Source organism: Typopeltis vanoorti, chromosome 16, assembly GCF_054136105.1.
Source record: "Typopeltis vanoorti isolate ZY-2024b chromosome 16, IOZ_Tvanoo_1.0, whole genome shotgun sequence".
Lineage (NCBI taxonomy): Eukaryota > Metazoa > Arthropoda > Arachnida > Uropygi > Thelyphonidae > Typopeltis > Typopeltis vanoorti.
Window position 1 is genome coordinate 113849488 of NC_143564.1, and position 26123 is coordinate 113875610.

The 26123-nt window shown below is 36.6% G+C and overlaps 1 protein-coding gene across 4 annotated transcripts in view; it reads right to left on the reverse strand.

The window, feature by feature from the left end:
- The window catches only part of LOC150098270 (uncharacterized), a 120403-nt gene that overhangs the window by 11556 nt on the left and 82724 nt on the right, over positions 1–26123 (reverse strand). For all 4 annotated transcript variants that reach the window (XM_090406242.1, XM_090406239.1, XM_090406241.1 and 1 more), the window contains one exon: positions 15728–15844. In XM_090406242.1, coding sequence (XP_090262368.1) covers positions 15728–15844 — 117 coding nt within the window. The remainder of the gene's footprint in view (positions 1–15727; positions 15845–26123) is intronic.

Here is a 26123-nt window from a genome sequence, read left to right on the forward strand (position 1 = left end):
TCCAGCACAGGAAAAAGGAATTAAACTACTTAACATAGAGCCTCACACTTAATAGATTTGAGCCAAAAACAATCAAGAAAATCCTGAACACCACTACCACAACCAACGTAGAAAAACAAGATTTCAAGAACGCAATCTCACTACCATATATTAAAAATGTCAGGCAGATTAGCGACATTGCTCTGCAAGTACAACTTAAAAGTAGCTTTTCTCCCTTTAGAAAAAATATCAAGATTCCTATATCCACCGAAACCTTCGCACCATCCCATAAAAAAAAACCAGGGGTCTATCAAATCTATTGTTCCTGTGGCATTTGTTACGTAGACCAGAAGGGAAGGGTCAGGAGAAATCCATATGGCAGAACATAAAAAAGACGTAGAAAAAAGAAGAGAACACAAATCAGCCCAACTTTTCACACAACTTCCACTGGCCATTTTTTCCACTTTGGGAAAAACGATCATGTCATATATTGATAAAAATTGCTTCACAAGGAAATTCAAGGAAACTGCAAAAATACTTAGAATTCCTACACAGTGCAACAAAAACTTAAAACTAAGGTTTGATATTACACTAAGTGTGGTCGGCATTCATAAAAAATCTAACTTCCTCAGATCTCGGGCATAACACACGTGAAGCAGAACATGACAACAAATAACAATGTTCTAACAAATGTTTCAATTTTTTCAATGTTACAGTTAGAAACATCCAGTGGACTATGAATTTAATTGTTGTTAATTGTTAGTCAGTCATACAACTTATGAAACTTGTCAGGTTTTCACATATCCTGTTCGTATTTAATAAACATGCGGTCTCAATACCGGAATCTATCTCTTGAGCTTTGCAATGTTATCAGGAATGAAGAAAATGACAGTATTAGAGTATGCAAGAAGTGAAATGAATCAAAGTGACTGAAGGGGAACTGAGAAAAGGCAGCTGAGAATGGCAACAACAAATGGTGGTGTTTGGAAGGAAGTAAATGAGTTGGAGAGCATGAAGACTGACAATAAGTATATGAAAGACGAAACTGGCTGATTGAAGAAGTGAATGGTTCATGAGAACAGAGGATAACGGTATGGAGATTTCATTGATAAGGATGTCATGACTGACAAACTGCAAAAATCACATTCTGGTGTAACTGGTAATTAGTTCGGCAATGTGACATTGCCGAAATATAGAAGTTATTCATTAAAGTTACCCTTAATTAATATACTTTATATGCGTTGTTAATTCCGTAAACTAATTACCAGTTATGTCTAACCAACGTATAAGTCTTACTACCAGAATCACATTCTGGTGGTGGTTATGATGTACACATAACTTTGAAGGTGAGAAAGAGGATGTTGAAAGGAAACTGAGAAAACTACCTGCTGAAAAGATGAAGGTAAGATTAATGTGTTGGTTAGGTATAACAGTAGCAACCTGAAAGAGAACAGAGATAATAAACTCTATGATGACTCCATGAATCCCTTTAGATTCACTACATATAATGAAAGATGCATGATCTCTAAATATATGGAGTGAATCTAAAGGGAATAAGAAGTGGTTGGAGAGAAACTACATCTGAATTGATATGATGCTGGATGTATGGAGTTATTGTTGTGTGTGTGTGTGTGTGTGTGTGTGTGTGTGTGTGTGTGTGTGTGTGTGTGTGTGTGTGTGTGTGTGTGTGTGTGTGTGTGTGTGTGTGTGAGAGAGAGAGAGAGAGAAAATGCACACAGGTAAGGATTAAGGAACATAGAGAGACTAAAGAAAGTAAAGAGACTGTAAGGATAATGAAGGATATAGTGTGGAGAGCAAGAAGGTGGACACAAAGATGAACATTATCATGACAGGGAACAGCAAAAAAAAAAAAAAAAAAAAAGATGTCAAAGAGAAGATGAGCAACAAGAGTAGTTGGTATGCTACACCACACTTCACATTAAAAATTAATGTGAAGTGTGGTGTAGCATACCAACATAGCAATTTGAGTGGGATCAGTATGCAGTTTCAATGATGGAAAGAGCAGGCTAGTCTGGTGAGGCAGACAACAATGATGAAGAGTATAGTTTATGGAACTGCCTCTGGCTTATTATGTCTATATGCTAATGAAAGGAGAAATAAGTTTGTAGCACTGAGTGTTTGTCTAAAATTACTAACATATGTCACAATTTACTGAGAATGGTATACAGGTGGAAAATAGAAATGGGGGTATAGTACAGTATAGTAAGGAGAATATTCAGGGAGGAGGAGGAGGATAGGCAATACTATTAATGATAGTATTACATCAACACAGGATTGAGGTAAAAATCAGGTAGTAGCTTTGATGTCATTTTGGCATGAGGTACTGACAAGTTATTTAATGGTTTTCTGTTACAAAAATGGAAATTCAAAAAGACAAACTGTGAAATATGTTACATAAACTGGTTGTGTAAGCTACTTTCTGGTATCTGAACCTTTAATTATAACCTATCTTTGAATGGTGAATTATCAATCCACTGAGATCTTGGTCCTTTTTTTTGTGTTTAGCTAGTATCAGGTAATATGTGAACATATTACCTGATACTAGCTTTTCTTACACATTCTTGGCAAACAGTGTCAAGTTCCTTGGTAATAGTCCCATTTTTAATATGATTCTGCTATTGATGCCATATATTCAGTTAATTAATCTTTCTCAGAACTCTCATATCTGTTGTCTTTGATCAAGTGTTTTATTTCTAACCCAGCTTACAAATCCATAAATTACAATTGATTTCAACACTGTCTTTATAAGCTAATTTAGTGTTTTGACTAATTTCTTTATTATTCCATATAAATTTATTCAGTTGATTTTCTACCATAGCTTTGTTGTCCATATTTAACTTGTCATCTTAACAAGGGTCATATAGGTTGAAGATGTGCAAAACACAGCCTCTCTCAATCAGTTGTCAACCTACGCCTGTATGACCTGTTGTCACAAAAGTGCTCTGCTGAATGAGTACTGCCAGTATAAGCAAAGCATCTTAAGTTGAAGGAAATGTCAAACTCCTCCTTCTTCTTCCTAGCGTTTGTCCCACTTTAAGACAGGGTCTGCTCACGTGCACTACTACCTCCATCTTGCACAGTCTTGGACAATTCTACTGTTGACATTTACTGTGCACATGTCTTTAGTTAGGCAACCAAGCCAACATGTCTTTGGTCAGCCTCTTGGGCATTGGCTGCCAACATTAAGCCTCATGGGCGATTCTGCCACACAGTTTTCATTCCTGCAAAGCATGTGGGCGTACCATCATAGGTGCGTCTCATGCATCTTCTCTGTTATTGGTGCGATGACGAGGATCTTACATATGTCGGTATTTGTTATTTTTGGTCAAGTCTAGTGATGCCAATTAATCATCTCCACATTCTCGTTTCCATGGTATGGAAGATTTACTTGCGTTTCTTTGTTGTTGGCCAGCAATCTGCTCTGTACATGGCTACTGGTCTAATTACTGTTCTATAGATCTTTGATTTTAGGTATAGTGGGATCTTCTTATCACAAAGAACTCCAGTGACATGTTGCCATTTCATCCAAGCAGCAGTGGCTTGGGCTTCAGCATCTGTTGTTGTATTGCCATTTGAGCTAATGTTGGACCCTAGGTATTTGAACTGGGTGCATTTATTCAGCTCCATGCCATCTATTGTAAGCATATCAATCGGTTTGATCACCTCATTGCAAATACATATTCTGTCTTCTTGGTGTTAAGTCTCATTCCAGACTCATAAGTGGGTTTTCCATTTCTGCACGAGATGTTGGATCTCATTTTGTGATGTTGTGCTAAGTATTATGTCGTCAGCATATAATGCCAGCCTGGTTGGCCGAGTGGTTAGCATCCAGCTCTCCAACCAAAAGGCTACAGATTCAAATCTCGCTGTGGACATGGATGTTTGTGATTGTCTGTAAAAATACTAGTGGTGGTCGGTATAGATGAAGGTAGTTGCAGTTGGTGGATTGGTGGAGACGGGGAGTTGTAGAGTAGGTGCCCTCCCTCTATGAGTCTTTGGACTCCGTGGAGGTGTTACGTAATAATAATGATATAATAGTGTCCAGGAATGTGGCTTCTGAATATCCTTGGTTACAGTGTCCACACAGAGGATGAACAGCAGAGGGTGAAAGGGCAGATTTCAATCTGCCCTTTCACCCTCTGCTGTTCAAAGGTGAACTCATACCTTTATTGGGAGGATGTCAGAGTTTCCTGCTGCACGGTGTACTGTGCTGGTGATGTTTTGATATAGCATTTTATGCATTGCACATAGGCTTTGGGTGCATAACATGTTCCAGATGAGATTATATGATATACAGTCAAATGCCTTTTCTAGATCTAAGATAGCCATGTGCACGTTTGTCTTCTTTTATGGATGTTTCTCCATTAAAAGCCGAATGGCATGGATTGCATCTATTGTTCTACAATTTTTAATGAATCCACACTGATTTGGTGAAATTTTGACAATGGCTCTAAGGTACACATGTCAAGTATCCATTCGAAAATCTTCATTGTATGGAAAAGTAGCTGAACTGGTCTGTAGTTTGAGCAGTCATCAATGTCCCTCTTGCCAGGTAGGAATTGTTATACTGGTTAGCCAGATTGAGATTGATGGTATTTCATTTTCATTTATGATCTTGTTAAACAGCATTGTGCTACTTGTGGACCAAGTGGCGTCCACATTTCAGCTGGTATATCTATCAACTGAGGCGGTGGCCTTGTGGTTTTTCATTTGATGTACTGGAGTATGTACTTCATCAAAGGGGCACAGGTCCAAGGACTGCTGTGGCTGTTTGCAATGGTGGGTGTGGGAACTCTTCATTACTGATCTTATCAAAGTAGTTTTGACAACGATGTAACATATCATTTCGTATGTGCAACATCTTTCCATTTTCATCTTTGATGTTCATAATGTGTCCTAGGTCTTGTGTAGAATGTTCACATGCCTGGGGAAAGCGATATATTAGCTTCTCACCTTCTGATATGTCCAGTTGATCATATATCTGTTGGTAATGCTTGGCTTTGGCAGGGGCAACCTTTGTTACAGATTTTAGGTTTTGGTAACTTTTACAATCATCAGAGTATCTTGTCTTTAGCCAGGTCTTATAGGCGTTCTTCTTCTTCAATTGCCCAGTTTGTTGAACTTCACAGTTCCACCACCATGCATGCTTGTCAATGAAATGTTGACCAAGTTTGTGATTCCTAGTGCAGCTGCAGCAGCACTGGTTTTAACATGCTCAGCTAATGTGCTCCGGATGTCATTTGTTGTTTGGTTTACGTCTGTAGTCAATGTTCCTTCTAGTGAAGTCTTCACGTGGGTTTCAAGTTCTGTTAATTTCCATCATTTTATATAATTTGTCTTTATGGTTGGTCTTATGCAATGCTGGTGTAGACAGATCTGTGTAGCTAGTACTAATAACCAGTGTTGGGTGGTTATAGCATCTGATGAGATGACTTTTATGTCAGTTATCCATTTTAGATCACACCGATGAACCAACCAATAACCAATTTGTGTGGCTTGGCCTCCACTGCTATATGTAATTAGGTGTGAAGTTCTCTTTTTGAAAAAAAGGTATTTGCAACTGCAAAATCATGGGCTTCAGCACATTCTAGAATGCTAGTACTTTCTTCATTTTGCATGCCGTATCCTTGTTCACCATGCACATGTTCGAAGTGATCTCTTGTGCAGTCAACATGTCCGTTTATATTTCCTCCAATGAATATCTGAAGTTTGAAGATGTCTTTCAAGGTTATTTCAGAATTCATTCGTCTGTTGTGGGCATCCAGTCTGTGGAGTGTAGACAGATATAGATCGTAAACTGTAGGTTCCTATATTGATCTTGACAGAGATCCTCGCTACTTCTGTGATGGAATTACGTAACCTCTGGCTTACAGTTACTACAACACCATTTTGCCCAGGAAAGAAATGCCAACCATATACTCAATTTCTCCTGGTTATTTAATTCTGGAGGAAGGGCAAGTCTGGAGGCCTTCATGTATCAGCCCTACCAATGAACTACCCCATCACCAGGCTAGTAACCTGACATGGGGAATTTTATATCACTTTCAAGCCAGTAAAGAACATTTGAATGGACTCTTTGGAAAAAGATCCTGGAAAGGACATGACAAAAAGAAAATGGAAATTACACAATATAATGAACATTGTAACTGAGAATGTACAAGGCTTATAAAGAAGTAGAATTAGATACAATATTAAACATAGGAGGATTTAAAATTGCAATAATTACTGAAACAAAGAAAATGAAGCATGGAAACTGAGAACTTTGATAAAACATCCAGTGAAGCTGATAGAGATCAAAGAGCACAGGAAGGCAGTATGATTTGGCTTCATAAATCTTTAAAAACAGGTAAATTACTATAAATATTGGAATGAAAGAATAATCTAAATTAGATTAAAAATAAACAAAGACTACTTAGCAATTGGATTATATGCTCTGAAAGAAGGGAGAGAAGATTACAGCAATGAATTCCATGAACAATTTGTAAAACATATGCTTGCAATGAGGTGACACATTGCATGTGTTACATCATTATACGTGTTGCTGAAAGATGTAATTTTTTCATAATTTAGTTAATAATATTAGATTAATTCATTGTAGTTTTTGTTTAATAAAAGTGTGTGATTGACTGAGTTATTTAGTTTTTAAGAAACCTTGTATTTTTTGTTGATATTAGATATTGATAATATGGCACCAATGCACAGTAGAGAAATGGCAGCAAAGACATCATTGTTGAGTGAACTGAATGTATGTGATTTTGTACAATGCAGTGTCTGTGAGATGTATTTATGAAAGGAGAACAAAACTCACAAGCAAGTGTGTATTAAGTTTTGAGAGGGTGCCAGTATGGCAGTAAGAACGATGCATTAGTAAAGTAGACAGTATCAATGATAGAATGAAGAATGTTAGTGTTGAATATGTGGCATAGAAATACAGGTGAATGAAATGAGCCTAAATAAGGAAATAGCATGCTTGCATGTTGTTCTTCACAAGGCAAAGTGCAAAATTGAAAAACTGCAGAAATGACAAGAGAAAGAAGAAGGTGGTCCAAGATAATAATCGAGATCGTGTAAAAAAACAAGAAAAACAAGAGAAGAAGAAAATTATGAATAAAGACCATGATTAGAGGAGTACTTAATGAAAGTATAACAAAATCATATTTCCCCTGGCACAAAAATGAATGTTATTAGTCATGTCATCCAGTTAGCCATGACATGCAGAAAGGTAAGGTGAAAGAACTAATTGTCTTGGTTGGCACTAATGATCTGAGAGATCAGTATTTTATGAGGGAGGATGCAAAAGAGTTGCATGAAACAAAAATGAAGAGTGATAAGGTGAAGATTGTAAGTCTCCTGCCAAGCTATGACAGAGGCAAACTGTGGAGGAGGGCACTAATAGCAAGTTAATCAATATGCAAGGTATAAATGTAGGATTTGTAGACTTGTGGTCTGAGTCTTACAGAAAGAAGGATTTGTATAACGCTGGAAAATTAAGGAAATCTTAAAAGCTATTAGGGTGAATGTAGGTGAATTTGTGTGAAGACATACAAGGCAAGTGAGCATGAGAATGACCAACAAATGCTGAATTTAGTCTCTCAAGCAAAAATATTGAATTATGGTAGTCAATTCAGATAGTAAAAGTGGTTGGGGCTTAAAGGGATGCTACCGTTTCTATATACTAATGTCAGAAGTATCAAGAACAAGAGAAAAGAGTTTTTTGATTGGTTAGTGCAATCTCACCAAAAGTTATTGAATTAGTGAGACTTTGCTAGCAACAGATGATGTAGTTACAGGGATAGAGTGTGAAAGGTTTAGTATTTTCAGGGAGGACAGAGGAGATAGGATATAAAGAGGGGTACTGCTGATGACAGCAAATGAATTGCAGCCAAAAAAGAATAGAAGATAGGTGGGAGAGTGGCTGTTCATTTAAAGCAGTCTGGTATGAGATCAAGGCCAATAAGACAAAATACACAGCTGGTTGCTGCTACAGACCAGGGGGTTCCAGGGATGATATGGAAGACATACATCAGCAAATTAGTACAATAAGTGCAGGTCAAGTGATTATTATGGCGGGATGTCAACTATGGAGAAATAGACTGGAAGGAATAAAGTTCATGTGGCAAGAAAGAAATGAAATTTATAGATTTACTGAGAGATAATCAGTTGAGGCAGCATATAACAGAGGGGGGACTCAGGGTGTGAGAGTATTGGACCTGGCCATATGATCAGAAGAGCTATTCACAGCCACAGTGCCTCCAATTGGGGAAAAGTGACCATGTGGTTTTGACTTGAGAGATTGTAAAACTTGAGGAATATTCTGTCAAGAAGGGATATATGTGGAACTACAAGGCAGGTGATTATGACAAGCTTAGGAGGAAGCTTGAAGCTGTACTATGGCATAAAACCCTGCATGGGAAGGATGTTAGTAGTGCATTGGGGATAGTTAAGGAGCATCTAGAGGAAGCAATGTTAAATTGTATACTTAAGGTCAGGAGGATTAATCAGGTAGGAGTTGGATGGATGAGTAATATCATTAAGCTAATATTAGCTGTAGAAAAAGAAAATGATGTGGAGAGCATATAAGGAGAAAGGTGGATAGCATGGTAATAAAGGCAAAATCCGATTACAAGAAACTAGCCAAGCAGCCAAAGTTAATCACAGAGTGTTCTTTCATTACATGGCAGGTAAGAGAAAGAATAACCTTAATGAGTGCTGATGGTGCTGAGGTGACAGAAACGAATAAAACAGTTGAGTTACTGAGTGACTGCTGTAATATATATGACAGAGACTGATGTGGAAACAGAGGTGGATAAATTGGAGGTTCTTAGGCTATTGCAGAATCTCAATGTAAATACAGCTGTGGGATTAGATGAGATATCAGCTCTCATTTTATGGGAATGTGCAAGGGAACTGGCAATGCCTCTGAGGCACTGCTGGTTCACTTTAAGCTCTTTATTCTAACAGAGCTGAGACTTAAGTCTCAGCTCTGGTAGAATTCCAAGAGAGTAAAATGAGGGCAAAATAATTCCTTTGCATAAGAGAGGTTATAAAACAGCAGCAGCAAATTATACAGTGACCAGTATCTCAGGAGTGGTGGTTAAAAATACTGGAAAAATTGGTCATAAAGAGAATTCAAGAATGGGTGAATAAGAATATTATTATTATTATTACGTGACACCTACAGGGAGTCCAAAGACTCAGCGAGGAAGGCACCTACTCTACAACTCTCTGTCTCTATCACTCAATCCATCAACTACAATGAATCACAACTATGCCAACGGCATCTACTGCCCATCACCACTACTAGTATTTTCACAGATAATCACAAACATCCACGCCCATGGCAGGATTCGAACCTGTAGCCAAGGTGGCCACAAGGAAGAGGTTTAAAAATTGACAGCAGTGAAGCCAAATGAAAATTTCACATCAATATGTCTGAACCAGACTTTGAGTTTTAAAGAAAAGGAATCTACAAAAGTTGCTCTAAAACTTTCATACAAAAGTTAGTAATTTGGGAGGGGAGGGGATTGGAAACCCCATGGCTGCACTTTCTTTTTGTAGGTAAAAATTATTTTGTCAAACAAAGTAACCAGTCATATGATCAAAGAGGGCTGTGATATTGGGTAGAAATTTGTCCTATATGTGAAAAGGACCAAAACTTCAAATCTGATTAATAAATCAGGATAACAAAGGATTTTTATTGGTGATTGCAAATATTAAAAAAATAAAATAAAAAAAAAACTGTACCAACTAGTGGTGGTGGTCAGAAGTAGATGGCATTGGTGTAGATGAAGGTAGTTGCGGTTTGGTGGAGACACAGAGTTATGGAGTAGGTGCCCTCCCTCAACGAGTCTTTGAACTCCCTGGAGGTTACGTAATAATAATGAGTTTCGTTCACACCTAACTGGTGGCTTCTTCAGGGCTTATAAAAAAAAGTGGAATTACAATGGAAATAAATGTCTTTAAAAGGTCTAATAAAAGATTTTCTTATGTCATTCAATACAACTCTTTCATTCTGTTAAATGACCAGTGTGAATGGAAAACTGTCATGGATTCTTTGAAAAGTCTAGATTAAAATTTTTTTCGAAATAAGGGCATAGTGGAAATTATCCCAATCTACTGTATGACGACTAGTATGGGCCAGACCAGCTCTTTCTTTTGTGTTCGAAACATGTTCCTTCTTTTTCACCTCAAAATCACAACTTGTCTCCATATGTAGACCAAACCCCATGAGCATGATACCTTATAACTACCAGGTATTTGTAAAAACAGGGGAGGGGTGCTATCCTTAAGAGATCTGAGAAGGCAATGAATTTGAATCAGCTTGAAAGTCACTTATTGTCAATGTATGGAATGGTGATCAAGACACACACTCACCTGTAATTTCTTATCACTACCCAACACAAAAAAAAACTCAGAGTTATTAACACCATCCAAAACATAGTAATAGCAATCTGATTTAATGATCAAGCTCTTAAAATTTATTTATTTTTTTAATGTGTGAGGTTACCACCGATGAAAGGTTATTAAAAATCTATAGTGCATTCTGTCATGTTGTACCATCATTTTTTATTTTGGTTTAAGTCAATAAAAATACAATTTGGTCGGCTAAATCCCAAATTGCCAGTCCATCCTCATTCGTTCAGTATCCAGGTAGATACCTAACAGGGCGCACAATGAGAAGGAGAGGAGTGGACATTAGGTAAGAAGCCCTGATCAGTTCTCTGCATTCCTTTTAAAGGCTATGTGTAGGTCTCCTTTCAGTTATATAGCATTGACCCTTAAGCACCTCTACTTAGGCATGATTTTTAGTGAAGATGGTAAATTAAGTATGGAAATAGTCAACAGAATCAACAAAGCTAGGTATGGTAGGTAGTCAACTGAATAAATTTATATGGAATAAGACAGAAATTAGCCAAACAATAAATTAGCTGTATACAAGACAGTACTCAAATATCTCTATCTCTCAATACATCAAAGTAGTTGATGGATTGAGAGATAGAGACATATGGATCTGAGAGCTGGGTTAGAACTAAAACACTTGACCAAAGACTAGAGACTGCAGATATGAGAGTCTTGAGAAAGATTAGGGGCATGAACAGATGACATCAATGGCAATATCATATTAAAAATGAGTATATTAAGAAAGAACTTGACATTGTCAGCATCCAGGAATGTGTTAGCAAGGCTAATCTCAGGTGGTATGGTCACTAAAACAGAATGGGAGAGGAAAGATTAACAAAACAAGAGGTTGGCAGGAAAAAGACCCAAAGGAAGACCAAGATATAGGTGGATTTATACAGTAAAAAGTGCCTCAGAAGATAGAAATATAAGATCTTGACAGGTAACAGACTGATTTGGAGGAAAATTGTAGATAGGAAGTTAGTAATGATGTAAATTTTTCATGTAGTACTATCATGTCCTGTACACCCCTTGAGGGTATATATCAGGAATTTGATGATGATGATATAGTACATATTGTACCATGGGTGGGATAGTAATTCTCGTAGAAATGCTTAAACGTTGGTTACGCATGCTTATTAAATAATTTCAGGAAATTACAACGTATAATAGAATATACATTAAATTAAACTTTAATATACAGGCATCCCTCGATTAATGCGGTTAATTAATCCCTCGATGTTACTGCGTATATCAAAATCGTGATGTTACCGCGTATATCAAAACCGAGATGCTACCGCGTATATCAAAACCGAGATGCTACCGCGTATATCAAAACCGCGTTAATCAAATCTAATAATCGATTTGATAAATGGTAAGAAGAACAATTCGTCCATGATCGATTACTGTACTAAAAGTTCGTTTTATATGGTACTCTTTTAGGAGAGATAAAAAATAAATGCAAAGTAAATGTTTAATAAATGCGTGTACCTACATTAGTTACTGCAATTTTTTTTTATCAAAAGAAGTTATCAAGAGTTGTTTGAACAGTTTTAGTTTTTTTGTTATCAGCATAAATTCTACTATGACAAGCAAAATGACTCTCCAGACCTCGGCAAACAAGCATTCTTCGATTAACATCTGGATCCACATCCATTACTTGTTGCTTAAGCGATTCTAAACTACGAAATATTCCATCCAGTTCTTCGATTGTTATCTCCTTTGGAACCTCATCTTCACATTTCATTTGTTCGTTGTCTTCATATGTGTGTTGTTATTCAATTTCAAGAAGATCGTTGTCACTGAAATCTTTTGAATTTGAATCCAATAATTCTTTAACATCTTCTGCATCAACACCATCAAAACCAAGGTCGTCACCAATTGCAACGATTTCTTCGATCATGTTATTCACAGGATTTCAAAAACCACCTAAGTTGTTAGAGCATTCTGGCAAAAGATTTTTCCAAACAGCTTTCATACAGCTAAAAGACACTTGCTCCCACGAATCATGAATGTTTTCAATTGTTTGTTTAATGTTAAATTTTTTCCAACATTCTTGGAGCATAATCGCATTTTCTCCCATTGTTGTTTCTACACTTTGAGAATGTCTTTTTAAGAAAATAGGCTTTGAAAGCAATGACGCCCATGTCCATAAGTTGTAGCAATGATGTCGTATTCAGTGGGAAAAATAAAATTTTCACATTCTCACACAGATCATTAAGAGAATTTGGATGACCAGGTGCTTTATTGAAAACCAAAAGAGCTTTGAAAGCCAAGTTATTTTTCTTGCTATAAGCTTCAACTTCCAGGCAAAAATAAGACTTAAACCAATCTTCGAATAGACTTTGGATAACCCAAGCCTTCTGATTCATCTGCCAAATTACAAGTAAAGAGTTCTTGTTACATCCTTTTAACATCCTTGGGTTCTGAGTTCGATACACAAGCAGGCTTCAATTTAAAAACTCCATTAGCATTCCTTCCAAGCATAACAATTAAGCGATCGTTTGATCACTTAACCTCATACTTCATAGCCAGGCTGCGTTGCTTCTTTTTTTGATATACAAGTTCTAGATGGCATTTTTTTCCAGTAGAGGCCAGTTTCATCTACATTGAAAATTTGGCGGTAATCATCGCCAGGCTCTGGGAGCACGGCTGCGTGGGAGGAATGACGTCATCATGCTCAAGCCACAAGGCTTGCATGTTTTTGGTAAATTTAAAGGCGCATTAATCAAAACTCTTGCCGCACATATGAAGGGATTGCCGCAAATTAATTTTGCAGCGTTAAGCAAAACCACAATAAGCAAGGGATACCTGTATTTCCAATATTTCAGCAACAACACGTTGCCATCTTTAAAGGAACTTGCAATAAAGACACTTGCACGCAGGCTATAAACACAGTAAATGAGAAATGAAGCGAGGAAGCTATGGTTTCCCTAAAAGTCCTGATGGTGCCCCCAGTGGGCTATATAGGTATTCTTGGCCGTTGGGATGAAGGTCTCTTGAAGTAAGCCTCCCAAATTTGGGACAGTATCCTGCAACCAAATTTGTTGAGGTTTGGCATGTTTCTTAGAGATGAGGCTGATTCCATGAATAGTCTTTCAAATTTGAATTTGCTACGGTACATTATTGTGGCTTTCTTCCACCGTATTCTGTAGCATGTATCCAGAGCATAGTCTGCAAGACCAGAGTGGCTGTACTGGTGAAATTGAATGTAGTCCTTGTGTTCTGAAATTCCGATATTCGCTGTCCTGCCTGTTTGGCCAAAGTAGGACACCTTACAGCAGCAAAGGACCTGGTATACACCAGGTAGGTCTAGGGGGAATGGTTGGTCTTTAGTGGAGCGGATAAGGGATGCCAATTTTCTATATGGTCTGTAACAAGAGATCATGTCATGTTTTTTTAGGATTTTGGTAATTTTTTCCGAGGTACCTCGGATGTAGGGAATGGTGATGGATTTAGATCAATCCTTGTTGTGAGGGGGAGGGGGTGGTTTACTGGTTTCAATATTTTTTGGATGTTTTTTTTTTTTTTTTTTGGGGGGGGGGTAGCCATTGGCTGAGAAAGAGTTGAGGATGTGATTTAGTTCATTGGTTAAGGTATTGTCATTTGAACAGATTAGTTTAGCCCTGTTCTATGGTGTCTTAACAACTCCATATTGTTGTAGGGAATGGTGATGGATTTAGATTAATCCTTGTTGTGAGAGGGGGGGGTGTGTGGTTTACTGGTTTGAATATTTTTTGGATGTTTTTTGGGGGGGGGGGGGGTAGCCATTGCTGAGAAAGAGTTGAGGATGTAATTTAGTTCATTGGTTAGGGCATTGTCATTTGAACAGATTAGTTTAGCCCTGTTGTATGGTGTAACAACTCCATATTGTTGTGAGGGGGGGGGATGGTTGGATTGTTGGTGAATGTATCTGCCTGTATGGGTGGGTATTGGTATTTTTAACATATATATATATACTGGGGGTCTGCCCCCCCCCCCCCTTCTGTCCTTCTGTCCACTGTTTTGACTGCTGTTTGGATTCTGGTAATGGTAAATCCAAGTCTCATCCATAGTAATAAATCAATGCACGAAATCAGCTTTATTCTTGTTAAAACATTCCAAGTACCGTTCAGATTTTCATGCAAGTACATTTTTGATCTGCACAGCACCCATCTTGCGCAAAGCTTTTTCATTTGCAATTCTTCATGCAAAATATGCCTATAGTCTGCAATTTCATGAACTTTGACACACTGGTCATCCAATACCATTTCATGCACTTGATCAATGATTTCTGGTGTTGATACACTTTTTGGATGTCCTTCACGTGGATCATCTTCAAGACTGGTATGGCCTCATTTAAATTTGGCAGCCTATTCGAAAACGAAGAAGAGTGCCCATAAACTTTTATGTGCTTCGAATGAATTGCTTTTGCCATTAAACCTTCTTTTACAAAGAATTTTATAAATGCATGATACTCAATTTTATCCATTTCAAGGGATACAGACAACACTTTTGCTTTAGACAGCTGTATAAAACAAACTACTTGATAGAATGTTGCAATTTCACATGGATGCTTATGACAAATGTACCAATTCAGAAAAAAAAAAAAATCTTGCCGATAGTGTTGCCATCTATGGTCAAGGCCGAGAACTTTTTCAGACCACCCTCGTCAGTTTCACCTTTAGTTGATATCAACATTAGCTCCCAAGTATGTAAAATTCTATACTTTATTTTTGCATGTAATGTTATTAAACTTGAATGCATTTCCATTATATAATTTTATTTTTTAATACCTACAGCTTTCTCTAGGGAAAGTATTATGCATACTATATTTTAACTATTTTTTGAGGACTAGTAATCTTTTCCTGTGGGTCATATCCTTTGGGAAACAGTGATCTAGAGAACTGCAACTGACTGGGATTACTAAAATGAAAAGTTCAGTATAATGTATGCTAGTCGTTCATGTTTTTTGACCAGCTGGTATATTTTGTAGGAACAAAATATCATTACTTTCATATGAGACCAGGTAACTCAACTTAAGGATCTGAGGAAAATTTAAACTGATATGGTCCTTGGTTCCTACCTGGGATTTGAACTGGGATGGAATTAAGCCAGTTGTTTGCCAATTGAAGATGCTCTTTCATTTGCATGTATGTATGTATGTGTTTGCAAGAGAAGGAAGAATCCTTCTGACTCTGTTGAGATTAACCAGAATCAAACAAAAAAGGGGAAAGAGAGAGAGAGAGAAAAACATGTAAATAGACACTGCATAATAATATTCAACACTGAAGGAAAAACTTTCAATCATTTTAAGAAGATATTTAGAAAAGATACAGAAGAAACTTACCAATCATTTTTGGATATGAAAGATTTAAATTCTTCATTATTTCAACAAATTCTGCTTTAGATTTTGTAAGCCGAGGATTATATTTTCTTTCTTCCAAAACTGTTGTTACTGTATTTCCTGTAAAATTATTTCAATAATTATTTACACTAAAATGATTTTCCATTTCACACATTTGGCAAAGGCACTGTAATTCTAATTCATTCATAACTATATTTTATGACTGAAATAATCACTTCTGTTGAAAACAACACACTCACAAAGAATGCATATTATTAAAATGTGTATAAAAACAACATCAGCAAAAATCAGAAATATTGTTAGAAACTTTTATGACCTTTTTCTTGACTACTAGTAATAATAAATTAAAGACTTAATTCTGTATGTTAGTCAAGTAAATATTAGTTTAATATCCAATGTTTCGCTGACTGATATCTGTCAGCATTTTCAAAGGAATACACTGGTAAGCAATAGAAAGTAACAAAAACTAGGAAACTAATCGACAATTCAAAAAATGATATAAAGTTATCACTGTGCATGATAACTTTATATAATTTATATATACAATGATATAATACGCGTGTCACAACTGCAACGTTTTATTTGTTGAGATATTTAATGTAATTTTCATGAAAGTTCATTTCTTTTTGGTTAAATGATCCGATTAGAGTTTTCCATATATCTGGTAAGATTAGGCCTTGATTCTTATTTAAGTTACCTGTTGAACAGGCGACTGTAGCAGCTTCTTTAAATGTTCTGGAATGGTAGTTGTCTTTTATGTAGGGCATATGACTCATATCCCATTCAATATTATGGTTGGTAGAGGCAAAGTGTGAAGAAAGGCCTGATTTATCCTGTCTGTTATTCCTTACATAGCCTATGTGTTCTTTCTTTCTTGTATCAAAACTTCTAGATGCTGTCTGATGTAATTAATACCGCAAGAACAAGGTATGCTATAAACTCCAGAGTATTTGTAGAAAGGATGGCTATCTTTCAGTGATCTTATAAACTTTTGAATGGTCTCAATAGGTTTGAAGGTTACTCTGATATTATATGGTTTTAGAAGAGCTAATTTTCTGGATATGGCACCAACAAATGGAATTGTTATAGAGCTGATGTATTGGTTTTCATCTCGTTGTCTTTGCAGTATGTCACTAAAGAGAATTTTGTTGATGATTCTTGTAGGGTAGTCATTTAGGGATAGATCTTTGGATATTTTCATTAATTCTTCTTGTAGGTCGCCAGGGTCTGTGGTACACTGTATAGCTCTTTTTTTGAGCATATGGATAATGCTGAGTTTCTCGAATATGTGGTGAGATGAGTCGAAATGGAGGTGGCGTCCAGTGTTAGTAGGTTTTCTATATACTGACAGGTTGATGCTATTGTCAGTTTGTTTCTTAATAAGGACGTCTAAGAATGGAAATTTATTATCTTTTTCTAGTTACAATGTGAACTTGATGGTGTTGTGGAAGCAATTAATTTTGTTTAGATAATCTATCAATTCTTCTTTTTTGTGATTCCAAATGATGAAGATGTTGTCAACATACCTAAACCATGTGGTTGGTTTTGGGGTAATTTGGGATAAAATGTGAGTTTCTAGATTTTCTAAGAATAGGTCAGCACAAGAAGGAGAGAGAGAGGGCTACCCATGGCTAATCCAGTGAGTTGTTTGTAGAAGGTTTTTTGCCATGTAAAATAATTTGAAGTTAAGCAATGCTTGAACAATTTGGTGATGTTTGGTGGGAACAAGTTTTCTAAGATGTCGATGACTTCTAAAACTGGATATTTGTGAACAGAGATGTGACATCCAGGCTAGCCATAATATTATCTTCAGAGAAACTGATGTTTTTTCATTTCTCCAGAAAGAAATGTTGGGAGTTCTTGATATAAGAATCCTTATATCAAGAACGAGGCGACCTATCAAGAGAGGTCATGACCCAGCATCAGTGATGGTTTAGTGGTGGTGGTGGGGTGATGTACCAGGGGATATCACCATCTTATTGGCCATCTGAAAGTCCCAATCTGAATCTGTTGGAGTTCAGTTTGTAGTTGGAGCTTGAGAGAGTGGCCTGCAAGAAATGACATACCATCATCACCAGCCTGAAGATGGATTTGGATCGATCAATGGCAGCATTTCCATTGAGTGTTTACTGCCATCAATATATGGCCTCACAGACTTCAGGCATACATGAAAGCAAAAGGGAAACATTTTGAACATTGAGTGCTGCTACATGCATGTAGCACTCATATAGTTTGTATGTGCTGAAAGCTGTAAATGATTTACTGATAGATTAAAGGTTTATGGGCTGTTCAAGTTGTAATAGTATTTATGGCTAGACTAGTTAGAATCAATCATAAACAATTTAAAAATGAAAAAAATAATAAATAATCCACTAAAGAAATAATAATAATTTCAAAAGATCAAATAAATATCTACAGTCTGTGCAATTGAAATAATGTTACAGTTTAACCAAACAAGAGCTCTGAACATGTGACATTAAGCTCAGGTTTATTACCTTGGACAAATATTTTAAATAATACAATGATGATAATGGCATCAACTTATAATCACGTTACAGTTTAATCAATATTAAAAAAAAAAAAAACTCAAAATATGTTTCTGAAAATAAAACTGTTAGCAACTTGCCCAACTTAGCATTATCACTGCAAATTGCTAAACTTTGCATTATCACTTCCTATTCTGTAGTTTTATAGGCTCCTTTACAGATAAACAGCATAAATTCTTCCACATCTATCCATTTCTCATTTCAAGATGGGTTGAGTCCCCTGTATTATGCAACTAATGCAGATAGCTTGCCACTTCCTTCTGCTGCATCCCCTAAGGGTGAGTATTTTTATGTCTGTGAATATGTGTATTCATGGAACCAGTTTGCCTATTTTAAAGGATGAAAACCCTCCACCTCTGTAAGAGACTGGTTAACTCATCTTTAATTGAAAAGCCCTCATAAAAGTTCTTTGCATCATAGACAGGATTCGAATTTAGGTCTTTCCAACCAAAGGGCTCAGTCGAAACCAGTCGAGCTACAGAAGCTCTTCAGATTCTTCCAAATAACTCCACAAAAGAAACTGAGGTTTAATACAAAAAAATTAGAATAAATTTAAGTACAATAGTTTGTGTAAAACAGGGACTGTAGTCCTTTTTCTTTTATGCTCATAATATATTAAACATAGTGATTTATAAAGTTCATACCTGCTGCACCAAGTGCATCGTACTCAATTCTAAAGCATGATTCTATTAGGTAATACTAAATGATAAATGATTTATCATTTAATATGTGGAAGATCCAGACAGATGATCCAAATATTGGACTCAATGTCTGATCATCTACTTCCTTCGCACTTCCCTACCACAATGTTCACAGCAAGTGAGGGTACTGATGTTTTATTAACTGACTGAGAGTATCGAAAGAGATCATCTTTTTGATAGGTACAAATAATCTGGAATTGGACAAGTGTAGCATGCAAGAAATTAAGATAGAGTTGCTGGAACTACCAAAATAGAAGTGAGAAAAGAGTAAAGATTGTGAATCTACTATAACAGTACAACAGAGGTGAGCTGAGAAGGATCATGTTTGCAAATGAGTAGGTCATGCGGGAGGCAAGTAGTTTGTGAATGTGCGATGAAGAGAAGGAATGAATGAGTGGATTTGATGAAAGGAAGGACTTAGAAATTAGTAATGGATCTTACATGAATCGGTTTGGAGATAGGAGTTGTGTATGTTATACATGCAACATTTTTGTGATGGGGAAGAGAAGGTCAAGCTAGTTTTCGATTTACAGACAAAGCAACTAAAGCCATGAGGACAGTATATTATGTCAGTAAATTGTGTGTGTTCTAGCTAGTTTATAGGATGAGACACCTGAGTTTTATACTTTAAACACAATTCCATTTCCATATGAGGCTTGCTAATTCACCTTCAACTGAAAAGTCCTTATGAAGGTTCTTTGTATCCTAAGCAGGATGCAGGCATTTGTTTGTGTGTGCAGGCACCATTGAAGTGAATGAGTCGGAGAATGATTTAAAAATGCTGAATGTAGCTCTCCAGCACAGAAAATTTAATGGAATAGTCAATGAAAAGTGAAATGACGGTTGTGGGTCTCTAAGGGGATCAGGAATTTTTGCATACTCATGCCAGAAGTACGAGGGTGGTTTGAAAAGTTCTCCTGTCTACTCTTATACCTGAACCAGTATGAAAATCTCACTATTAATAATAACAGTGTGAAAAACTTTTCTTATTTCTCATTACTAAATAGTTCCATGTCATGAACATAAATTCAGCAGATGCATACCATTATTATTGGGTTTGTTTTTTAAACAAAAATTTCCCAAAACATTCCTATACATCTAGTATTCATTTCCTACTGTTATATAGATCTCCAAGAACCAGGTTTTCTTTATCAGCTGACATCTCTAATGGCAAAAAACTCCTCTATGAGGGTGGTCTGAAAAGTTCTTGGCCTAACAATAAAAAAACAAACTTATAATTTCAAAATTATTTTTATTTTTCAACATAATCTCCCTTAAGGCTAAGACATGTATAAAACAAACTACTTGATAGAATGACTTGCAATTTCACATGGATGCTTATGACAGATGTTCCAACTTAGGGGAAAAAAAAAAAAAAAAAAAAAAAAAAAAAAAAAAAAAAAAAAAAAAAACACCGATAGTGTTGCCATTTATGGTAGAGGCCGAGAACTTTTCAGACTACCCTCATATTCAGCATAAGGGAAAGGAGTTTATGGTATGGGTTAGTGCAACCTGGTCAAAAGTTGTAGGCATTAGTTAGATTGGTTGAGAGAGGTATAGGAACAGAATCTAACGGATAAAGTATTTTTAAAGAGAACAGAAAGAAACAGCAGAATTGCAATCCAAACGTATAGGAGTGTAGGAGCAAAGATGGAGAAGGCAGTGTATTTGAAGCTGTCTGTGTAAGACAGGCAACATGACAAAACATATAGCTGAGTGTAGGTATATACAAAGGGGGTAAGAGAGGATAAGGACTGAATGCATTAGCAAATCATCACAATGCATGCACAGTGCAGGAGACTTAATTATTAAAGGAAGAGATTTCAACTACTAAGACAAAGAGGGAAGGAAATGAGAGCTGGAGAAGATTCTGGGATTGAGAGTGCTAAATTGGTAACAGTATCAGAGAAACTGTCAATAACATTTTGGAACCACTATAGTTCCAAAAGGAAAGGATAATCATGTCGTCTTGATGGGAGATGACTAGACTTCTTCTTTCAGTTAACAAGAGAATCCTATTTGTGGAACCACAAAGAAGGTGATTATAAAAACCTAAGAGGACAGCTTGAAGCAGTGATTGGATAATGGTCAAGGAATGTTTTAAGGAAGCAGTATCAGACACCATATGCAAGGTTGGGAGGACTGTAGATGGTTGTGGATGTTTTGAATTACAATCAAAGCAACAAACATAGAATATCTTTAAGCTATGCTATGTTGTGTGTTCTCCTGGCTAATCTGCCTGTTTTGTGGTATGAAAAACATCCCTGAGTTTCCAGAAGAGAAAATTTTGTCATCCTTACATGAGACCTGATAATATCCCTTCACAGGTAAAAACCCTTATGAAGATTCTTTACATAATGGACGAGAGGATGTTTGGTTCTGCATACCTTCTCCATTTCAAGGGTACTGTTGTACCCTTGAAATGGAGGAGGATTTGTGTCTCCACGTATTTTGACACCCTTGAAAAGTATTACTCATGATGCACAAAGAAGAGAAAGGGAGAACTGTGTATGTTAGTAGAAGAGGTATTAGTTTTTTTGAGGAAGAAAAACCCAATCCTTCTGAATGAAGCTAACTAATCTTCAGTCAACAGACTTTATAAATATTCCTTGAAATTTCATGCCATGTGAACGAGCCTTTCCAACCAAAGGGAAAGTCACTCTTTTGACATGTCAAGAAGACGAATTGAAGAGCAGCAAGGAATCAAGAGAGGAAATTAATAAAATCACAGAAAACAAGATTTCACCTTAAGACATACCACAAGATTACCAAGGATCCCACAGACTAACAAGGAACTTCACCATTCTCTTGTTTCTAGACTGGTTTCAAAATGGCTTCCAGACTGACCTATGGTTTTCCAGAGTTTCCCTTTAAATTTAGCAGTGGATTTCAGGAACCATGTGGTGTAGGTGGAAGTTACTGGAAAGAAATATGATCATCATCAAATTCCTGCCAGGTACCCTCACTACATGAAAAATTTACATCATTACTAACTTCCTATCTGCAATTTTCCTCCAAATCAGTCTGTTACTTGTCAACACTCCAACATTATCAGGGGTCTTATATTTCTATCTTCTAAGGCACTTTGTACCATATCAATCCACCTTTATCTTGGTCTTCCTCTGGGTCGTTTTCCTCCCAACCTAGCAGAGAACACTTGTTTTGCTAATCTTTCTTCGCCCATTCTGTTTAAGTGACCATACCACCTGAGATTAGCTCTGCTAATGCATTCCTGGATGCTGATAATGTCTGGTTCTTTCATAATATCCTCATTTTTAATATGATATTGCCATTGATGCATCTGTTCACGCCTCTAATCTTTCTTAGGACTCTCATATCTGCGGTCTCTAGTCTTTGGTCAAGTGTTTTACTTCTGTCCCAGCTCCCAGATCCATAAGTTAAAACTGGTTTGAACACTGTTTTGTATACAGCTAATTTAGTGTTCCAACTAATTTCTCTCTTATTCCATACAAATTTATTCAATTGACTTCCTACCATACTAGCTTTGTTGATTCTATTGTCTATTTCTATATTTAATTTACCATTTTCACTAAAAATCGTGCCTAAGTAGCTGAAATGTTTACTTGTTCCACAGGTTCTCCGTTCACAACACAGTTGACATTTTAAACGATTCTGCCTATTTTCATTGTCTTTGTCTATTTATTGCTGACCTTCATACGAGATCTATTATAACAACCCATATTGTTTCATAGCTGAATAAGAAACTCAAAGAGTTTCATGCCGAATATAGAAACTATATAATGTTCGGTGAGTCCAACTGTAAACAAATACCTGGATAGTGCAACACATAACCCATTTATTAGTGCAACACTGAGACAACTCATAGTAAGGGTGGAGCAAGCACCGATTACTATTCTTGGTTTACCCATAATGTGAAATCCAGCTCCTAGAAGCTGTATTACTGTTCTACCTACTACGACCACGTCTACCTACTCACTGATGAGACCTCAATAAAGGTTGAAACCGGTCTGGGTAGTGACCTTCTCTCATAATGTAGAACAGTAATACAGCTCCTAGGAGCTGGGTTTCACATTATGGATAAATACCAAGAATACTGATCGGCTTGCTCCACCCTTACTATGAGTTGCCTCAGTGTTGCACTACCAAATGATTATGTGTTGCACTATCCAGGTATTTGCTTATGCTTGGACTCGCCGAACTTTATATAGTTTCTATATTCAGCATGAAACTCTTTGAGTTTCTTATTCAGCTATGAAACAACATGGGATGTAATATCCCTTAACTTAAATAAGTTCACGTCGCCGAATTGAAGCCTTCAGCTCTTCATATAATTAGTAGTCTAATATAACAGATATTCAATTTAGTGAGCGAATTTTGTAGATTTGTAAAGGATTTATTTAGAAGTATAACATCATCTGCATAAAACAAAGAGCTGACATTAACATCTCCAATTTTGATATCATGCTTAATACCGCTTTTCTTCATAATGTGATCCATATAGATAATGAATAACAGAGGGGATAATGCACATCCTTGTCTGACACCAGATTTAACATTAAACCATCTTTCTGTACCTCCATCATTTCTAACTGCTGACTTACAACTCAAATAAAGACTAAGTATTGCTTGATATAATGCCCCATTGACACCATATAACTGTAGCATATTGAATAGCTTCTCTCTTGACACCTTGTCATATGCCTTTTCCAGATCGACAAAACTTAAATACAGATCTTTGTTATATTCCCATGCTTTCTCAACTATTTGTCGTAAAGTGAATATCTGATCCTGACAGCCTCTATTTGTTCTTCACCAAGCTTTTCTTGGTGAACCATGTTGAAACATGGTGTTAGTAATAACCAGCCCATATCCTGAGCAGAAATCCAACAGGTATTTGCCATTATTATTAGCTTTGCTCTTTTCTCCAAATTTTCCCAAAATATTTTTGTATGTCTGACAATCATTTCCTACGCTGCAATTTGGATCCCCAACAAGGACCAACTTTTCTTTTTTCATTGTGTCAGTTGCTTTCTCTAAAGCTTCAAAAGTTCCAGTTTCCCATTCTGATATTTGCCCACATTACTCTACTTGAGACTGCCTGCCATTCAAGAAGATTAGCCTCGTATTTAGTGTTGAATACTATGGCTACTCCTCCTTTTCCTTGACTGTCATTGCCTGAATATAATATTTTGTATTTATTGCTTAGAAAGATCTCACCAGTTTTTGTCTTTTTTTGTTTCAGTCACCCCTATTATGTCGATCTGGTACTTATCTAATTCCTCAACTAGCTCCATTTCTTTGCCATTCAGGCTTCTTATGTTGATGGTACCGATCTTTAACTCTGGTGATGTTGAGTTGGAAAGAGATATTTAGGAGTAATTGCCATAAGCCAGGGAATGTGGTGGATAATGAAGAAATGTACAGGCAACTTGAATTCGTGAACAAGAGAAAGGTGATCATTATAGATTATTTTAATTATGGAAATACAGACTAAGAATGAAGAGATATTTGGGAATAAGGAAAATGAATTTCTTGATGAGCAACTGTCTCAGACAGTATGCAATGTAGTGCACTCAAGAATATATCAGAAGAGGATTGTTAATTGAGTGTTGGATTTCCCTCCAGATGCGAAGAGAAATCATTGGGTGGCAGCCAGCTATAATGAAGACTTCTATGAAGAGAGTATATGTGGAACTACAAAACCAGTGATAATGAAAAGGATAGGAGATGGCTTGTAGCTATAGCACAGAATAAGGTGTTAAGTGTAAAGGAGATAAAAGCTGCAAAGCAGCTTTTAGAGCTATTTATCAACAGCAATGTGCAATGCAAATTAATTCTGGGAGTCAAAAGGCTTAAATAAGATAGGTGTAAGTTGAATACTGGCAGTATGAAAAGTGAAGTGTAGTATAAGCAGAAATTAGCCAATCAGACCAAGAAAAGTCCTAGAGACTTCTTTCAAAATGGGGCAAGTTGAGGAAAGAATAATTATGGTACGATGATATTAATAGACGAAAATAGTAGACTGGAAATTGCTAAAGAGGATATAGTCAATGAATGATCAATTCATCAAGGTATATTCTCCTAAATGTGACATAATGAGAAGCTTAAGTGCAGAGGGAATGTGAAAGTACTGAATGATGATGAGTGAGTATAAGAGCAATTAAGTAAATTTGATGTCAATAGCATATCAGTACATATCTTAGAGCTCCAAGGAGTTAACAGCAGCCTTAGTGTACCTTTTTAAAAAGAGTCTTGCAACAGGGTAAATCTCAAAGGAGCAAGAAGAGAATAGTTGTTCTACTTTGCAAAGATAGACTGAAGCTATAAATTATAGGCCAGTCTGTGCATCTGGAGTTGTGTGGTTAATATGCTGGAGAGGTTGGGAAGTTGTTGGTAGGATACAGAATTAGGTTGATAATAGCATAGTCTCTGTGATGGACAGCACAGGGTTGTTATAAGAAGATCAAGTTTTATCAATTTAAATATATCACTGAATATGCATTGTCAGTGCAACAAAATGACAACCGCACTGGCAATGCATATTCAGTGATATATTTAGATTTGGCAAAGGCCCCTCTGACAGACTGCCACACACAAACAAGATGGTAACTAAACTGGAACAGATGGGGTAAGATATTAAACTAATGAGCTGTATAGGTGATCAATATTCATATAAGCATCATCAACTTGTATATGGGAGAGTAGTATTCAGAAAGATGAATGTCACCAGTGGTGTGCCACAGGAGTTTGGAAATAATGATGAAACCTTAGGGAGAACAATGAAGAATCAAACAGATGTTGTGGCCCTGCTGGAGTGGATGACAGATCAGGGAGAGGCAGTAGACTGAGACCTGAAGCATAGTAGTCACACTGCTCAAGCTATGAAATCATCATATGAGATTATAGTAATGATGAGGAGAACCTTGACATAAAGAAGGTGATTATAACTCCATTGTATAATGCCTTAATCAGTCTACTTATAAATTACTGTTTGCATATCTGGTTTTCATAGCGATGAGGATATTGAAAAGTCCAAAAGAGTTGCTAAGGCTGTTTTTGTTCTGTGGAATGTGGAGGAGGAGGAAAGAGAGAAAGAGAGGTATATTATTGAGACATATTGTACATAAGTTTTTAAATCGGTTGTTACCA